At 42.6% G+C, this 19,854-nt stretch overlaps 1 protein-coding gene across 1 annotated transcript in view; it reads right to left on the bottom strand.

The window, feature by feature from the left end:
• PSMD1 (proteasome 26S subunit, non-ATPase 1) overlaps positions 1–19,471 on the bottom strand; it is a 76,126-nt gene extending 56,655 nt beyond the window's left edge. Inside the window, exons 1-16 of the mRNA XM_075099053.1 lie at positions 19,297–19,471; positions 16,800–16,843; positions 15,657–15,730; positions 15,238–15,407; positions 14,159–14,364; positions 12,752–12,895; positions 11,679–11,905; positions 10,185–10,245; positions 8,402–8,530; positions 7,128–7,216; positions 6,382–6,460; positions 5,410–5,583; positions 4,330–4,441; positions 3,194–3,390; positions 2,516–2,611; positions 1,910–1,974 (exon numbers count right to left, since the gene is read on the bottom strand). Coding sequence (XP_074955154.1) covers positions 1,910–1,974; positions 2,516–2,611; positions 3,194–3,390; positions 4,330–4,441; positions 5,410–5,583; positions 6,382–6,460; positions 7,128–7,216; positions 8,402–8,530; positions 10,185–10,245; positions 11,679–11,905; positions 12,752–12,895; positions 14,159–14,364; positions 15,238–15,407; positions 15,657–15,730; positions 16,800–16,843; positions 19,297–19,312 — 1,883 coding nt within the window. The 5' untranslated portion in view covers positions 19,313–19,471. The remainder of the gene's footprint in view (positions 1–1,909; positions 1,975–2,515; positions 2,612–3,193; positions 3,391–4,329; positions 4,442–5,409; positions 5,584–6,381; positions 6,461–7,127; positions 7,217–8,401; positions 8,531–10,184; positions 10,246–11,678; positions 11,906–12,751; positions 12,896–14,158; positions 14,365–15,237; positions 15,408–15,656; positions 15,731–16,799; positions 16,844–19,296) is intronic.
• Between the last annotated feature and the right edge of the window lie 383 nt (positions 19,472–19,854).

Below are 19,854 nucleotides of genomic sequence, written 5' to 3'. Positions count from 1 at the left end.
CCCTACACCAATAGACAATATTTCTTTCCAGGAATTGAAATCCAGCTTTTGGTTTATTATTAGAGAGAGTAATGCAGGGGGGTATCTGTGGCACCCCCTATGCAGAAAATCCCTTCCATCACTGCATGTTAATACAGGGGTCTGGGCTAGACAAACCAAGGACTCCTGCCAAAACTTGTGCCTTAAAGCAAAACAACTGATCGTGTATTCTGTGAAATTTATCAAGTGAAAAGTGTTAGCAGCTACAACAGCCTAACACAAGCCTTTTGCTTCCAGAAGCCAGTGGTAATCAGCCAAAGAATTTTAGTCCTTTGCTACCAAGTAAGGTGGACACTGGAATTTACAAAGGAATGGTCTTCCCTATTGTGCAACCAGGTGTTGGACCGTACCCCTCCAAAAGGGAAGGGAAGAAGCAGGATAAAGTCTGAACCACTGGAGAGTAGGTGAGAGTCAAAGATATCACTCATTTGGTCATTGCTAGAGAGAGAGAGAACAGGCCCAGAACTATCTTGCTCCAACAAGATGCCAGCACATGGTAAATGGTTTAGCTCAGAGCCTTGAAAGCTTCTCATTTTAGTAGGAGCTATCAATGCCCAATTATGTTTTGCATTTGTTGAAAAGAATAATTACATTGAAATCAGAGATCAAAAGTGCTTTGTCACAACCTGTTTGGAAGAAAGATGCCTGAAACTATGGAAGGCCTGCATGGAATTTTCCTTTTGTACACAGACGCAGAAGACAGTTAAACAGACCCTTTGGCTTCAAAAGGGACACAGATTGCTTATGCAGCAAGGAACAATATGTGCTCATGGAAAGCAACAGAGCAGAAGCTCTTGGGAGACACCTCCTGCCCACAGAGAGAATTTGTTCTGTTTCTAAACTACATTTAATTGTAGCCTGAATATACTTCAGATAGAATGGAGCAAAGTAATTTCTATGTGAGGAACAACTTGGTTAATGAACTGACTGGTCATACCAGTAACCCAGTTTTTTAATACCAGCTTTAAACACCTCTTATCACACTTTTTAGGATGAATCTACAGACTGCCACTAACATAAAGAAGATGTGAACAAAGATTTTTAAATTATAGTCCTGGACCCAAGTATGCACTACCTCCTCTCAGACATACTCAAAGGCTGCAGCTTGACTCAGTGCTCAGACTACACGGATTACTCTATTAACAGATGGAAGGTGTAGTCCTTGGGGAACCTTCTAATTCCCCAATCTAATTAAAAAAAAAAACAAAACACCCACACAAAAAAATACCACAGAAAACCCACAACACAAAAAACCAAACACCTCTTACTCAGGGAACTATAGAGCACTACAAAATACCAATTCAGTGACAGATTCCACTTTAGAGAACCAAAGCAAACACCATGACTGTTTTGTGATGGGCTTACACTACCACAGCGTAAGCCCAGTTACCTATCAGGGTTCAACAGTGGATACTTAAAAAAAAAATAACAACTATTTTGACCACCTTCTTCAGGTTATTTTTACCAGAGTGACAACCTCCAGGACATTTTAGATAGCAATTAGTCAGACACATTTTTCTGAGTACTGCTGCCTTTAAGAGGCCTAGCACAAGCACTGTATATTTAATTTTTAATTAACTCCCAATCCTGCAAATATTACTTTTGCATTCTGTTTGTCAACTTCATTTAACTCTACTCAGCCATTTAAGCCGTAAGACTGGAAACCTACAGAAAGGCTCATTAAGCATTCCATGAACATTAAGGAAGGCTTCTAATTCTGAACCAAGTTTTAGTCTCAATTTTTTCACTTTTCAACCTCCATTCAGTTAGCACTTAAGTCATTTCATGAAAGCAATAGCGTACACATTTCCTCAAAATGTAAGAGACATCAAACTGAATGCTGTAGAAGTGACCAAGGAAGGTATTGTACCTGAACAGAATGAAACCAAGTGACTCAACAGCTGCCCGCCTCACATCATCATTCACGTCACTCACCTACAAAAGGGAAAACAGGACATTCAGAATCTGGTTAAACACTTGAGGACTGTGCAACATTTCAGGCCAGGTGTCAGGCACACAAATTAATCAAGAAGACAGAATTATAGAGAAAGAAAGTTAACAATCATGTTCAGCCTTAGCTGAAACGACCTCACCCTTGTCCACACACTGTGACTGCAAGCCTATCAAAGAGCAGACAGACCTCATCTTCTACAGCTTGAGTTGTTTTTTCCCCAGCCCATCATTACACTGACTATTCACTGCAAACCCATTACCAACTACTTTAGGGTCATGTTTTATTTTTTAATATGATCCTTTTTTGTGATACCAGGTTGAATATTTTCTTGCTGAAAGTCTACTTATCCTACTGTCAGAAGAGCCTGTTATTTCTCCCCCTAGGATTAAGGAAAGCTTTCATCACTTCACAATGTCTGATTTGGACCAGAACATTAACACTGTAGACACAAAGCCTGCCAAAGTGATGCACTTACTCTCACCATAAATTTTTGCTATGTGGTCCTAAGCCCACAGTACTTACAGCCACATGCAGTAGGCGTCTGATAGCCTTGTTGTTCCCTGAGCCACAGTATGCCATAGCAACAGTGTACATGCCAGAACGACGGAGAATTGGATCCTGGAAGAGAAAGCATCAATACTTAACATCCATCCAAACAGGGGCTCAGTAATTCTGACTTTAAATCTGTTCCACTCTTGGGCTTGGAATCTGCAAACAGGTAGCCACACTGCTCCATTGTTTATTAGGGATGAAAAACAGGACAATCACCAAAGCAGGGCTGTCATTACCAATTTCAGGGGGATGGAAAGTTGTTATGCCACAGGCTGTCAAAGAGAGTACCTGGCAGATGTGTCATTCTGCTTCTTACTCAGTGTCTGCTACTGACTACTACTAGATTCTTGAGAATGACGCACCTACAGCAAGCCTCACCTGCTTTTAACCATTACACCCCATTCTGCTCCTTGTTGCTGCTCACAGGACTATAGAGACTGAGTTTGGGGCTAAATACACAGCTAATCACGGTTGTTCTTGTATTTTTGATCAGAGTGAAGCAACCTGTGAAACTGGCCCGCTTCAGACCTGTGTAAGAACTCCCCTGATTCCAAACAGCTAACCCACTGTAGCTGGAGGTTTCACAAAAGGACAGGAAGGCCACCTGTGTAACAAAAGGGCCAGGGATTAAGTCACTGCTAAACACACCTTATCTCTGCAGAGACTCTCAATGAGAGCATCTGCCTCCTCCATCCTCCCGTACATGACCAGAGCAATTCCAACTGCAAGGCCTCGCAAAATCTTTTCATGCTGGGTTTCCTGTGCGTAGCCAACCATGTCCTCAATAGCCTGAGCATTTTTAGATCCCAGCATAACCAATCCCAGTGCCAGGCCAGCTGCCTCACCTGCCAGCGCAAAAAAAAAAAAAAATTAAGCAAAATATCTGTTTCTGGAAGCAGTAAATATTAATATAGATATTAAAATATATAGCAAAAATATACTTTATTATATTCTATAAATTTTTAAAATTTAAAGAATTATAACTGTTATTTTAAATTACTTTTATAACCACTATTATATATAAATTTCATATAAACATATTTTATATAAATTTCATATAAATATATTTTATAAGTAATAAATCACATTATTAAAATAATTACAATATTACTATAATATAATTATACTAATTTATAACTAAATTAAATGTTTTAAAATTATATAAAATATATAATGAGGTTAATAATAGATATAATTAATATATCTAGAGAATCACACAAGGTGTAGGCCAACAGATCACTTCTGGACACCACCATGCCCAGCAACCCCATTACTCCTGGCCAAATGTGCTCGTAATGATAACCTACCAGCCACAACTTAGTGCTCTTCCCTACCAAGCTCAATTTTCTCTCCCTTGGGCCAAGAGCTGCTGAGATAATTTTCCTGTGAACTCCTGCCAATGCAGCATTAACCCCCACAAGCTTCTCCAAGCCTATATCTCAGCCAAAAAGGGCACATGGCTCTGGAGATCTACCACACTAAATAAAAAGCATATGACAAAGGAAAGAATAGAGCAAAATAAGGGGCTGTTTAAAGACCTAGCATGTCTTGTCAATATTTGGCACTGGCCACGGACCAGTCCTGACAGGACCTCTGAACATTACTGCCACATAACTAAAGAATCATGCTGATCAGGAAAAGGTCAGTAAATAAAACACAGCTAAGGCAACCTAGAGGTGATCTGTGCTGCTAACAGATAACCTGGGGGGGAACCACAAACCAAAAATCCCCAGATGCCTGATAAGGCCTCAGATGGTTATTTGCTTTGAAAGCGGAACATTTACCTGTCACTGCATCATCCTGGTATAGATTTGTTTTCAGCAAATCGTACACATCTTGACGTGCTGTCCCCATGGCAGCCAGACCCAAACCCAGGCTACCGCCATGTCGGACAATCTGGAGGAGCATATGCAAGTTTAGTCATCATAAAACAGGGAGCAATATGGCTTCAGCTGAAGTAGACATCTTTCCATCAATAAAAAGCTGCAAACTTTTGGACCCAAACCACCCAAAACGATCTCTTGACCTGTTAGAAATACTACTTTCACCACCTCATGCAGTAACAATGATGAAAGAGCCAGAAAATAGAATAGAAACTGCGGTTCAAAAAGCCCTTAAACAATGAGTATCAGAAGCTTTACACATAGCACAAGAGACTTTTAGTATTCTTAAGGTCTTTTTTCCCACTGAGTGATTTATGTAAAACCATAAATCTGTGCCATGTGTAAAAATTGTTTCCTAGTAATAGCTTTTGAATAGAAAAGTAAATCAGTACCCACTTAAACAGTCTGCATCCTCTTTTGTTCTAACAATGGATACAGGAAAGGCAGTACATTTGCAATAAGGCAAGCAGGATCCGTTCACACAATTTTTGAAATAGCCGTCTGAAATTCCCCAAAAAGAAAGGAACACGCTGGGAAAATACTAATCTATTCCTAAAAGAGACTTTTTGTAGAGGTCTACAAACAGTAAGTGGTTAAGCAAAACACTTCTTTTTGTATAGGATGCAATACACCAACAGGGCAGCAGAAGCGTTTTGTGGCTCATTTCTTTCACAGCTAAGCCTTAATCAGTAACGGTGCCTCAATACTCTAGGTCCACCAGCAAAACAAAGTAGATATACAAGTACTAAGAAAGATGAAGCTAGATCCACTGTCAAATACGTAAGAATTTCCTAAAAATCTTACCTGAACATTGAGCAATAGGTTGTTAAAACCAAACTTTATTTTTAAGGCCCACAGGAGGTGCAAGTATCACACTACTGCCATGGTCTTAGTTACCTCTAACCCCCACTTCTAAACTATCTAGCACCCTTCTGTATATTCCCAACAAAACAAAGGTTCATTACTGAATCCAGTACATACATCGTTACTGGCGTTCTTCAGCTGGTTCAGCAAATAGTCAATGATGTCCCCACCGTGGTTAGCATGAATGAGGCCCAAGGCATAGAGACCTCCACCTTCCTGGTAGGCTGACCCTGGAGAGGTGTCCTTGGGTAGGTATGTTGCCATTAGCTGTAGTGCTTCTTTCTCATGACCCTGTATGTCCAGTGCCCAGCAGGGAGGGAAGAGAATGGGAAGTGAAAGGTGAAAAAACAGTGGATGCAAACACTTAATATTTAAACAAGTCAGGAGAAAACATGTTATAGCCATTACTCTCTCCACAAAAATCAGCCTTTTGGTGCTGTACAATCAGCAAGGAATCCTTCTGTATTGGGGTTTTATTAACCACAGTACAAGAGTATTCATCAATCACTTGGACACTGATCTAAACCAGGACAAATCTGGCCTGAAACTACACTGATTCATGCACTAGAGCACTTTAATGAAGATTGAGGCATACAAAACAATCACAAGACTTCTTGCTGTTTCAAAACAGTTTTAAATATACCCTCCCTGTGAATGAATTTGAAGAAAATGACCACTACTTAGGTCACCATTCAAACTTACTGAAACCTACTACAGTAAGGACTTTGCTACTGTCCCAAAACCACTTAAGAAATAGACAACCTGCAATTATAATAGCTAGGAACTATTGACTCTGTTCAACTCACAGAGGAAGAGTTAGGATGAGACTCTCTCCTTGAGCCATGTTATCCTACCACCCTTTTGATGCTCAGCAAAACATGCCATAAACTGCATCTGATATTAGACAAGATGGACTTGATAAAGCCCAGCTTTCCTTTAGTGCAGAGACACAAACTATGTCACAGCTGTGCCTTGCAATAGACTAGGTAAACTGGAGTGCACACATCATTCAGAATCCCCACTTCAATGTTTTTAGTATTCACAAGTCAAGCATTTATATTGACCAGAAGGAAATGAATGCAACATTACCTTGTGTATAACACCCAAGCTGGCGGTAGCAGTAAACTTAGCCCAGTTAGTGGCCCTGGCCAGCCACTCCAAATTGTCTCTGGAAGATGAAAAGAGAAAGGTTATACAAAGGTTTTCATACAGCCTGTTCCTCATTCTGCAAGCAAGGTTTCACAGCTCTAAAGACTGCTTTCAAACTAGAAAGCAGCTCCAGAAGACAAGACGACTAACCACATTTCCACTTTATACCTCTCTCCCCTTCATCAGCCCTGATTTTTGGCTGGTCATAGTCAAGCTTCTAGACACTGGCAATCTCAGTGAAAGACTGAGAACTGCTCAATATGCAGCCCATCAACTCTCTGGGTGAAACTCTAGCAGAGTTTCTGGAACCTTCCTCAAGTCCCTCGTAAGGTCAGCCCTGACATTTCCCTTCCAAGAGTCACTCAGCAGTGTCCGTCTCTACCAAAAAATATAAATCACCTCAGAAATTCTCTAACTAGTAAACAAAACAGAAATTCCAGATTTCCACCCTCCAAACTGCTCATACAGCTAGCAGTCAGATAAAGCCAGTTTGTGAGGACAGAGAAAAGGAAACAATTCCAGCTTCTTCCCTCTGCCTTCACATTACTTTTCAGCTCCTTTGTTTGTTATTTTCTAAGCCCATTAGAGTTCTGCAGACACGCTTTTGGAAGTACCAAACTAAGTAGAGCAACAATGTTGCTCCAACATCTCTAAATGACATTGGAGCTTCGCTGCCATAGATTTACCTAAGGAACTGGTCACTGGTTGTACCACAATGCATAAAGGAGTTTGCTATAACCGTTGCTGTATGGCACACGGAATTCCGCACTGCATCCTGAAAGAACAATAACAATCAGTATCACCAGTAAGCAAAAGATATGCCCTAGGTTGCTTAACATGCTTGCCAGTACGCTAGAAAAACAGACTGTAATTATGCTCAATTTAACCGGCAATTTCCCTTTAATCAAAGTTAATAGATTGTTAACACATTCTAATATATCCTCAACCCATCTTTCCAGTGCAAGCCAATCCTTTCTGCAAGTTTCTGTCAGAGATGTGATTACTTCAATTGCAGCTTGCAACTGGAGAACCCTGCCTTCTGGTTCCCAGAACTGAGGACTGCAGAGCATGCACTGCTGACATTTTCAGGCCACCCCTGTAACACCATGCAGAATCACTCCCAAGCACTTACCCAGCACATGGAAAAGATTTCCAATACATTTGAAGTGCCTCCTAGATGAGCCCACCAACAGGCATCCCCTACCATTTTTGCCTATGGTGTGCATTTCATTTCACACACATAAAAAACTTCTCCTATGCTTTCTAATAATCATTTAGCTTAAGAGAATTTAATTTACCTGTAAGTTTTCATTTGCCCATGCCTGAGTAAAATGTTCCAAAACAAAATCAGTTATTCAATTCACTAGCACTGCCTACATTACAGTATGCAATTGGTTTTGTCTGCTGTGTGGAAATATTAGTGTCTGAGCACATAACAGGATTTCTTTAGCCAAGCTGAAGGTGTGGTCTCACATAACACCTTAACCAACATACAGTAACCTACAGTCCTGGCTGAGTCCCTCCCTCCGTCCCCAACCAGCAGCATTTGCAATAGATCAGTCATGGAGCTGGAGGGTGAGCTCATCCATCTTAGTGGCCAGGGAAAACAAACCCACCAAAAAAAGGGGGGAGAAAAGAGTTAGTTTCCATAACCAATCAAAAACAACAACAACAAAAATCAACACACTAATACCAGCCTGTCATTAGGTCATACTAGCTGTAAATTGAAACAATCTGATTATATGGCCTTCTTTGGGTGTAATCAGCTCTTCTTCAGCCTCGCAGGTTCAAGTTTTAAATGTTAATTTATCATGACTAAAACACAGATTTGCATCCTCAAAACCCAGGGAGGCCATGCTAAAATATAAGATGATGTTGTAAAGTAACCACAATGTGGTCAAAACAAACACAGGATGAGTTAGATGAATCCAAGACAACCATATCTAACAAAGCCTCTTACCTTTGTGTTTTTGAGGATCATGAGGTCTGTATTGTTGTTTCGTATTAAAAACTGCAGATGTAACTCAATGGCCATTTCCCCACTTAAAATTTTAATCATTTTTGAGATCTGGTCCTTAGGCTCTGGGTTCTTCACATACAAGCAAAGAGAAGAAACATGAGAACCCAACTATGGCGCTGTTAAAATACAGTTAATGAGAAACCACTCTGGTATGTTCCCATCACCATATTCCAAAACCTGATAGGTTTTAGGACTAAGAGGACATTGTTTCTGCCCGTGCAGCACAAGCCCAAAACTCTGAGATAATCAAGTCCCTTTGTGCACAACAGTGCATATGGGAGAAGAGACTCTTTGAAAACAAATGTATTTTGTCATTGAAAGAAAAAGGATATGAGTGACATCTGATATCCTGTAAGCTACTGTTTGGCCTTACAGATACAATGAGTCTCCTGCAAGAGCAAACCACTTTTATAAATGTGAACCTGTACTTCCATGGGAGTTTTAATGGAGAGGACCACAAAGCCACAACACCTTGCATGGCCCTGCTGAGCTGCAGCATCATTCTTGTGAGCTACAGGCTTTATTTAGAACAAGGGCTAGTAGAACTAGGAATCTCTAATACAGTCATCTTCCAGAGCTCCCTGAGAAAGCCTCCTTCTTCCTCATGATAGAAGAGTTTCCACCGATTAAGTTCCAACTGAAGTCCCTTCTAAGCAGGGTGAAAGCATAAGTAGTTCAACCCCTAAACTAATCCCCTCAATTATTTCTTTGTAGTCAGCATTCCATATTGTGGAAGATTAAGCTCAAGAACATTTCTGGCCACATAGATCATTTGTATGTACTTGTCCCTTGGCACAGCCAGCAATGCCAACTGAACGGTTCCAAGGCACCTTTCCTGCACAAAAGCCCTGTTTACAGGTTCCTTGATGGGGCAAGAAACTCGACCCCTTTTGTTTTCCTTGTGGAATATATTTTCAAGAAAACACTTCTGTTTGCCCCTGATTAATTTTTAAGTGATCTGTAAGACTCTCCAAGATTCCCAAGCCTAGTTTGCAAACATGCACCATGTGGAAAAAAGAAAAACAAAACCACCAAAACACCAACTTTTCTTGGGTTTTACTTTCCCAGAATTGCATTAGCTATTCAACATGCACATACAATTGCATTTAAGCATGTAAGAAGTAAACTCACTTTCTCCAATACGTGGGAAAAAAAACTAAACAAAAAGATTCCAACCAGGTGGCCCAGCAACACAGCCACCACCTTCCTCCGTAGAAAAGAAACTACGTTATGTCAGCATCCCCTCCTGCCGTTCCTGCAGAACAGCATCAGTTCTATCCAACCAGAACTACAGCCAGATTTCAGATGGAGAAGAAAAAAACCCACATCAATCTAATTCATCAGCTAAAGTTCTCAGCAGCAGTCAGATTTCAGGCCCTTTCTTCTGGAATGAGTTAATTATTTCAATATCAACAAAAAGCAAACATGTGAGCTAGATCCTTCTGTCCCCTTTTTCAGGGCTCAGTAATTCTCACTCAAACCTACCCACTTCCCACTCTCCCCCTAATATCTAGTTACCTAAAAGATAACTTTCAGTATCTGAACTGCTGGACTTCCAGACTGCCGGACACTTGGTCCTCAGAGATCATCTCTCACCTTGTCTCCAAGCAAGACAGAAGCGGAATTCCATTCTTCATCAGCCAAACCAATCTAGCAACCCCAAGGATTCAAAGTGGACACATAAGTAAAACTAAGCAAGGTATATTTTGGAAACGGCACTCACAACTTCTGCAGACTTCCCCGCACAACTGCTTCCTGGTTTCTCTTCTGCTTCCATAGCATCACTGAAACAAAATAAAAATGCAACCCAGTTCATCACTCGTAACTAGTCAAGCACTGTAATTATGGCTGAGCACTGTCCTGAAAAAGGAGCCTGGGATTTGGAGATGACTGGAAACAGGACAGGACAAGGGCTGCATATCTGGAGGTCACTGCTGAGAAGCCAACTCCTCCCCAGTTCAATTTTCAGGGAACTTGGAAGATAAAGGTCCAGAAAACCCCACCCTCTTATTTCATGTATAGGGAAAACAAACTTGTAGGGAATGAACAGGCAGAGACAGGTGAGAAAACAAGGTCAACAGACAAGGCAGCAAGGATAATTACATCCTCACCCAGAAGCCTTGAGCTCATCACTGTTAGGATTGATGCTAGTGTTGAAATAGAGATTAAACATATTAAGCTGTTGTTAATACCTTGTCCTAATGTTTCACAGGCTGATGGAAATTATTCTGTGCCTTTCCTTTTATTTCGGTGCAAAAGGGGAGGAGAATGCTTGCTATGCCTGTATCACTGATTCAAAAGCATTTAGACCCCTGTTCCTCACAGCTGCATAAGCCCTTATATTTAACCAGCCTTGATCTAGGCAGCATTCTCCATCACATGCTATCAAAGACAGTGCAGAGAAATGACAGTAAGACACGTAAAGACAGTAAACAGACATGACAGTTCTGGTGATTAAAGAGCAGATGGAGCACAAACTTCTTCCACATTGCCCCTGAGCTGGGCTTAGTATGGATTGGCGAATCCTCTAAAAACAGAGGGTTTAAAACAAAACTATGAACGTCAATTACCTGTAAGCCATCAAAAGCAGAAATAAAGAAGGTGGAATGGTTAGTGCCATCTTTGGTTTTCTTAACAGCAGCTTCCTGCAGCTAAGATTCAGTGAAGTTGATCACTGAACAAGTTTTAAATGTCCAGACTTTAACAAAACTCAGACTAGATGTGAACTAACTCTTTTTAACTGCAAGTACAAAAGGGTGTATAACACTACAGTATCATCTGAGCTCACTCTTCCCACAAGCAGGTAGCAGACCACAAGCTATGACATGAAACCAAACTTGCGCACAGCTGCGTTGATCTTTTTTGCTTGAACTCCCCTTCATTAGCTTTACAAGTTGCTGCAAAGACCACACAACATCAAACTGTTCCCAAGCAATTCACACTATGGCTTAATGAATTACTGCTCATGAGCTAAGCCACAGTCACTGCACCATGCTTACATCAACTGCAAAGGAAAATGTATTCTTTCAAACAACAGTGGATTCTGGTAATATACAATTTTGCCTGGTCAAGTAGCATGTCTTGCCTATTACCCTGACTTAAATGAAGGGGAGTAACTCTATTGCTTGTAATGGGCATCCGCACACAGACCAGGAGGGTCCATCACAGCAGGACTGTAACCGAACAATTATGCCTCTTCTCAAGCCAGTCTCCTCACCTGTCTTTCTCCGATCCAGGGACGGTGCCGGTGTTGGTGGATCCAGGCACGGAGGCAATGGGAGTGCCAACCGTGCGGAGATTCTGGATCACAGAAGACAAGAACTGCTGGCTAGCACTTTCGTACAGATCAAAGCAAATTTGGTAGGCCATGAGAAGATTATCTTCTTTCACCAGTTTTTCCAGGATGTCACTCACAGCCTGTGGGTCATCCAGGAATATCAGGCACTGAGCAGGAAGAAGGGAAGAACATCAGGAGAAAGAAAAAACATCAGGAGAAGACATTACGTACTTCAGAATGAAAAAGTAACGCTATGAGAGGACACAGTCTATTTCCCCTTTCCCTCATCTGCTGCTGCCACAGAACACCCCTTCAAAGAAAGAAAAAGTCTCCCTCTCTCATAGGAGATAATAGAAATCTTTGAAGAGTTTTCATAGAACAGTTTAAAAACAAGACCAAGTATTAGAAACTCAAGACACATCATTCAAGCCTTCCTATTTCTGCAGCTTTACCTTTGTAAGCTGACAATGTTGTCCTACTAAACACAGAAATTTCAAAAGCACATTCAAGAAGCATCGGTCATTTTGTAGGGATGTCTCAGCTAAAATGGAACAGGCATAACACTCCTGAGTCACATGTACATGGCATACCAAGATTGGTAAAGGCCTGAGAACATCTGACTAACTTCACAACTGGTTGTCTAAACACTTTCAGACAATGGCTTACCAAAAAACAAAGCACTGTAAATGTTCGTTGGAGGAATAAATAGAATTCCAAGCTGTGAACCTACCATCTGATACTCCCTAGATAGGCTTAAAATATTCTGTCAGAGTTGTCTATGTCCCTAAACTGCCTTCGAATGTGTTTCTTTCTCTATAAATTGACCGAATATGCGATATTCGCATCTTTTTTCCAAGCTGATTTCACTTTGATTTATATTTGAAGCATGCAACCAGGGACAGATATTTCATTTAACTGAATAAAAAAACAGAGATCAGGCAGATGTCAAGCCAAATACATCTAAAGAAGAGTAACTTTTGATTGATCTTTAAACATCACTCTGAGAAGTTTACCTGGCACACATTGATGAAGTCTGGTTTCTCCAGATTCATGTAGATTTTAACTAGAACTCTTAAGACTTTATTACGGAACTGTTTATTCTGCATCAAAGACATACAGAGCTTCAAGCTGTAGGCTAGCATCCCAGGAACATCATTCTGAAATAAAAATCAGGGATATCAAGTCTGGGTTTGGACTGACAAGCAGGATTTAGAAATTAAAATAAAGCTTTTTATTTTAAAAAGCAGAGCAAAAGACATGACACACAAACCTTCAGTTTTCTTTTCCCTTTTCAAAAAGCTTATATGCAGGTGTATTGCAGTTTAAAGAAAAAGTACTACCAAAAAGGTAGAGGACTGATATTTAATTCAATAGTTAAAACATGTAAGAGATTCATTTAAAAGTTCAATACCTACCTACGTCCTCTTCTTCACCCTTCTTGTTTAAATAATCATTCTCAAATGCAGTGAAATTGACTGCACCAACATAAAATGTCAGCAAAACAAACCATGCACCAAGAAAAGATCCCCAACACACGTATTTTTTGCTAGAGACTGAGAAAGAGATTTGGTTACTAGAGCTCAGACAGGTAATGTGAAATGAGGGATTTTTGATGAGCAATTAAGTTAGTAAATGTACAGGACAGCAAACAGAACAGAGAAAGCAAGATGGATGCCTTATTATTATCATTCCTGTATACAGAAATGGAAGACATCCAAAAATATGGGACAACTAAACTGAAAAGTGGTAAAATTTAAAGGATTTAAACCATGTGTCTGGCGTATCATTAAGGTGCTGCAGCATAACAAGATTACACACAACCGCTAAGCTGCTGCAAGTGACTACAGGCATGCTTCTCTTACTGCCATTACTAGGTAACATGACTTACCTCAAACCCTCAGTGAAGAACGTTAAAGCCAGACTGTACTGCCTTGCAGTCAGGGCAGGCTAAGACTGCAGACAGCCACTTACTGAAAATAGAGCAGCCCACCCAACTACTGGATTTTTTTGTTTTGCCTGCCATAAATAAATCACCTACCCCTAAGGATCCCTTCCCACAGCAAATTACAGCAGATGACAGGCACAACAAAATAAGAGCTGTTCTTATATTACGCCAGACCTAAGGTCTGCCTAGTCCAGTACCATATCTCTGCTAGAAGCTGACAGCAAATACCTTAAGAACAGGGCACATAGCCAACCTTCCTGGGAATATTCTCCCAGCAACTCGCAGCTCAGAGATTTCTACACTTGATATCCCTGAGTTCCTCTGCGTTTCATGAACATGTTGAACCGAACACCCCTGAGTTTCATCTTTTATTCTGTTCATATAAAACAGGGCAAGTTCCATAGCAACATGGATCTTGCACGTCACTTCTGGATGCACACCTGGAAGAGATGCACTTCCTGTCTCTTGCACATACCGATTCAAGGATGGTTTTCTCAAAGATGTCCAGCCTGCGTGTCTCTAGAGCAATGCCGATGGCCTGCTTATACTTGTGGTCATCCAAGCACCGCTGGAACATTTTGTTCACTATCCCTTCTAGCCTTTCATCGACAGGTTTCTTCTCCCCTTCTGGCAGCTCTGCATTCTCCACACACTGCTTGGTATAGTGGTCAATACATTTTGCTGAAAAGATATTGAACAAATATAGGGGGGGTCAGCTTCCTAGATGTTTGCAGTTTTTTACAGCTGAAGAGACCAGTATGTGCATACACACATTCTACCAGAAAACACAGCATATGGGGAACTACACAAAGGTGAGGCACAAGAACCCTTTGCATAGTCATGTACAGATAGTAGTGGAAGATACTTATATTCTCTCCTAACAAACTCTGATTCTAGTGCTGAAACAAAGCAGATATTTTTAAAATGGAACCAAGTCCATGATCTTTGTTCAAGTGGCACCATATTTTAAGTAAATGAGGACACAGCAGTAGGAGACTTCCTAGCTCCAGTGTAAGCACTAGCTGAGGAGACTGAAAGCCAGCCCTGGTCCATCACATCCTGTACAACGTAAGTGATACCAGCAGACAAGACTTTTAAAAGATATGCAAATTATACATGCATTCAACATCTGACTTGCTCTCTGGTTAAGTGTAGGTAAAAAAATATTTGTACCCCTCAGTTAGGTGTGCAGCCACACCTATTAGCTGCTTATTTCCAAAGTTATGCTGAAATTGATAACAACATTAGCACACAAATGAGAGAAAGGACAATAAACACCCAAAGCAATCTTCCTATTAGGAACTCGCAATAGAATAAGGGTTAAGAATAGGAAAAAAATACCAGAACTCCCAAGTCACTTCAATTACAAAATCCCAAAGCAGGAGAAAGCAAGCACAAATAAACTGGGTAAAATTAGCTGCAGCATCAATTTAAATGAATACAAGGAGAGGAAGAGGAATATGGAGAAAAGCAGCTATGTCATGTAAAATCTCCAAGCTACAGCAGTTTTAATAAAACAAAAGCTTTTTTTTCTTTGCAGCAACAGTTGTTTACCAATGATGGTCTCCACATATTCCGAGTTGTCGTTGACATTGAAGAGGTCACCTGCTCCCAGGGCATAGTTCAGTGATTCCTCAAAAGCTCCCAGGTGGTAAAAAACTTTAGAAGCAACTAGAGCAGCAAACTGCCGGCTCCGAAAGCCCTCATCTTCATAGAGAACTTCACTGCAGAGAAGAGAGAGAAAAGCATTAGCCCTGTGTGCTCAGTTCTCTTTAAGGCCACATGACAGCTTGATCTAACTTGCATCTTTGGGACTACAGCTGCAAGCTCACATCCACTTATATTAATGCTTTGCAGAAAATACGGAGCTAGATGCTGTACAAGCCAGTATCAAGCAACCAGAACTACATCCACTTCATCTCTCATGTTCTTTTTAAGCAGCACACCCTGAAGTAATAAGTGCTTTCTCTTACATTTTGTCCACCGACTCGGAGATTTCTGCCCAGAAATCATTGACAACAGCATTCAACTTGTGGAGAGCAAACTCCTACAAAAAATAATAAAAAGTTATATTACATTAAAAATGCATTTATTACCTTTCCCCAGTAAAAATTAAGTACCACCTAAGACTGATATCATAAACACCGACCTGTTACAACAGCAAATTCTACATTAAAAGATCTTTGCAAAAAATTCACTAATCTTTGCAAGTCCTTTGCAGACAAAGGGCTGTTCATTTAACAGGTAAGATAACCCTGACGTTCCTTTCCATGGCCTCTCTGTGATGAATGACTGGCTAAAATAACTGATAAGTGAAATTCCTTAAAATACAAAGTTTTCAAAGTCTCTGTGGAAACCTTTGCATAGCACACAGAACTGGCCTGTGGTCTATGCCAGCCAACTTTATTTATTTATTTGGATGCGGTACTTCAGCAGATAAACAATATCGGAACTACAATCATCTTTGTAATCACTTCAGAGCAAAAGCAGGGCTCACTCAGATCTATCACCACCTATGTGTGTTTCCAAACGAAATATTTAGGGGAGTACTAATATTACATGCTACACCTCCCCCTCCTAAAAGGGGCTATGTTAACTGTTCAAGTAGCTAGCAAGCATCATCAATACACGAGTGTTTGGTGTTGTCCTGTGGATTCATATACTCTATGGACTGTAAAGTTTCTGTTGTTGTTTTCTTCTCCTACTACTATTGTGATTTTTTTCTCCCAAGTAAAAACTGTAACTGTGATTTTGTTCTACATCACTGAAATCATGCTAAAAACTTGAGATGTTCTTCAGCTTTGAATTTTACATAGTCAAAATGCAGTCTCTGGAACACTTTTAAGTAACAAAGCCCCATTGTCATTAGAAAGCTGGCAGATTTGGTGAATAGAGATATTTGCATGTGAAGCTCCAGTTTGACCCATGTTCAAAACAAGGAAGTTTGACATCTGTTTTCAAGTTATTTAACCCCTTCCTTTCAGCCTTCAGGCTAGATATGATTTCAGGCCCACCTGTTGCTGCCCAACCATTAATATTGAGATCCACTCATTTCTGATTTTAAGCTCTCAACATAATGCATTTGCTGTTATTTGCTCCCTGATGTAACAGCTTACCTTGAGCTGTGGCTCTTCTTCATCCAGAAGGGAGATAATTCCAGCTGCAAAAGAAGATCATAGTCAGTTTTGGACTCTCTCTCTTTCAAAAGTGAGCATGTTAGTTCAAAAGCCAATAGAACACGAAAGAAGGCTGTCTCTGGAATGCTGGTTTAAAATCATCATATTAAAATTCAAAGATCAGACTGAAGTTTGTATTAAACATGATATAAAATAGTTCAGAATTTACAAAGTATGCTGTTTACAAAAACTGATCATTCTTAGAGGAAAACCTATTGATGGGAACTCAGAGAATCTGCGATTTACTTCCAGCTCCATCACTAGCTTGCCAACTGCTTTCTAGCAAGTCATTTCCCACTTCCCCAAGGGGCATAAAGAAGATCATGTCAAAACATCCTAACTTTTTTCATGCCAAGGAAACAGGCCTCAGAGAAGCTGTCATATCTTGCAGCTTTAGCAAGACTCCTGATGCTGTTCCAGAACATTTGTACAAACGGCTACAGAAATATTGTTTAACTGACGTAACTGAAAGAGACACTCACCGCTATTTGGGGAGTTCAGTCTGAAGAATGACTATAGATGGTTTTATTGTCAGACTGCAAGCATGCAGCTGGAAGGGCTGGAATAGGATCTGATCAAAGTCCAATGCAATTCAATGGTTTTAATCTTTCATCTGCTGTATAGACTGATAACCATTTTAAATCTAAATAAGACATGAAACTGGAAAGGCTAGCAAGCCTACTGAGGGCTAAACCGGGCTTTCAAAAGATCTTGACAAATCTAAAAGGAGAGTGTGCAGGTCAAACTTAAATGTACAAATATAGAAAGGAATCTGAATAGTACAGTGGATTAAGATGAAACATGATCAATAATATCATGTGGCTGCAGTGGGAGGCAGAGAACCCAAACTTCACACTGAGATGTGTAAGTGAGAGCGTTTCTTGGCAGATATATGATGCAATCCTTTCCTCTCTCGGCATGGACACACCTGAGCCAGAGCGCTGTGTCCAGTGCTGGGCACCACATTTTAAGAGTTATGATTTCAGAACACAGCAATAAGAACACAGAGGTCCAGGAACTGGGACATATGAAGGTGACTGGCAGTCTGTAACTGGTTAGTCTATGTTAATCTGGGAAGGGTACAGAGTTCATACATGTACAGGACAGCTTCCAGCAGAAAGAGAATGATCTGATATTTTGTGTCAGATGTGAACAGGAATAGTAAGACCAAGCTTTACTCGGAACTTCAAAGATTGAGGTTTGATGATATGAAAAATATTTTTCACAGTAAGACAGTTTCTCACTTTGCGTCAGAAGGCTGTAGAACCTCCACTATCAGAGAATTTTTAAAACCAGTCAGACACATGCCTGTCAATGCCAACAACTGCAGAAGCACTTGACGTGGCCCTTAGGCAAGAAGGCAGGTTCAGCAGCCCACCCCACAGTGCTCCTTCCAGCTGTTTTCTGCAACTCTACTCCAAATGTATGACTTTACTTTTAAAACAAAAGAAAAAGCTCCAGCATTTACCCGATCTATCAGGAGAAAGCAATCTCACTCCTACCCAACATATACTATTTCTACCATTTTAAAACCCCTTTGAAACAAATTCCTACTCCTCCTCAACAAAATAAAGCTTAAACATACAGCAAAGGGTTCAGAGGGAGAAAGCTACTTGCAGATTATTACCCCCTGCACTGTTTCTCTCACAAAGCCACAATCAGTCACGCACTAATCTCTGGCCTGAGCACTTCTGAAAATACGTCTTGTATTTTTTTACACTATGAAGTTCTCAGATCCAGAAACGGTGTTTAACATCTAATTTTTACACACTTCGTTAGCCTGGGTTCTTTAGGCTGTCTCTTCCTCCGCAAGGCACTTGCCTTTCTGTCCCCCTCCCCATCCAAGATTGCCTCTTCCCCCTTCCTCACCCCCTGCTGTCCCTCCTGCTATCCCCTCCTGCCCGCCGCCTCCGCGCGTTATTCCTTTCGGCAGGCGAAGCCCCTCCGCTAGCAGGAGCACCCCCGTGCCTACCGGGGAGCTCGCAGAGCCACCGGGGCCACCCATCCAATACCGGGGGTGTTCCCGCCGCCGGGACGGGCGAGCAGGCAGGCAGCCGCCCCTGCCTCCCGCGCCTCCCCACCGAGCCCGCCGGAGAGCCCGCCGGAGAGCCCCCCACCCGGGGCTCGGGCGGGCACGGGGCACGGGCGGGCACCGGATATGGGCTGCCCCCGCCCCGCCTCCCGGGCTTAAAGTGCCGGTTGTGTCGAGCCGCCGGGCATCGCAGGCGGCCTTCCGCTCCCGCCGAGGCGCACGGCGGCTACCGGCCGGGAGTGGCAGGGGCACGGGGAGGCCCCAGGGGCACGGGGAGGCCCTGGGGGTCAGGCGGCCCCACGGAACGCCGCGGCCGGCGCCCCCGCGGCCTGCGGCGGTGCCCAGTCACGGGCCCTGACTCAGCGAAACCCCGGCGGACAACGCTACCCCGCGCCGCTCCCTCACCGGCCGAGGTGATCATGGTGTCGCCCGCCCGGCCCGCGAGGGAAGGTGGGGTCCGGTGGGGTCCGGCCCGCTCCGGCCCGGCCCAGGTGCGCTGGTGCTGATGGTGCCGGTGCCACCGCCGCTCGCGCCGCCGCCGCCCGGCCCGGAAGTGCAGCCAAGGGCCCCTTCCGGCAAGAGCTCGCTGCTCCCGGGAAAAGGTGCCCGTGGCGATCGCCTGAGCGGGGCGGCGGAGAAACAACCAGGCGCGAAGGGCGACAGCTCTGCCTGCCGGGACCTCACACTTTTCCCGCGCGCCTCGCGGGTGGTGCGGCACCTCACGGCCTACGCATCCCTGACCGCCCCCCCCGAGCTCCCCCCCACACCCCACAGACCGCACGACGGGCGCCTCATTGCCTGGGGGCGGCGAAAGGGGCTGCGGGATCCCCCCGGGTGACCCCCTAAATGCCCGTGTTTGCGCCCTGCCCAGGCGAGCGGCTGCCCCCTTCTGCCAGGCTGCACCACGCTGGTGGCATCTTGTGGGCACAGGCCTGCAGGGATCGGGGATTTACCACCGCCTCC

The sequence above is a fragment of the Phalacrocorax aristotelis genome, chromosome 7 (genome assembly GCF_949628215.1).
Source record: "Phalacrocorax aristotelis chromosome 7, bGulAri2.1, whole genome shotgun sequence".
Taxonomy (NCBI): domain Eukaryota; kingdom Metazoa; phylum Chordata; class Aves; order Suliformes; family Phalacrocoracidae; genus Phalacrocorax; species Phalacrocorax aristotelis.
Note: the sequence above shows the minus strand (reverse complement) of the source record. Positions and strands in the feature narration are given on the sequence as shown.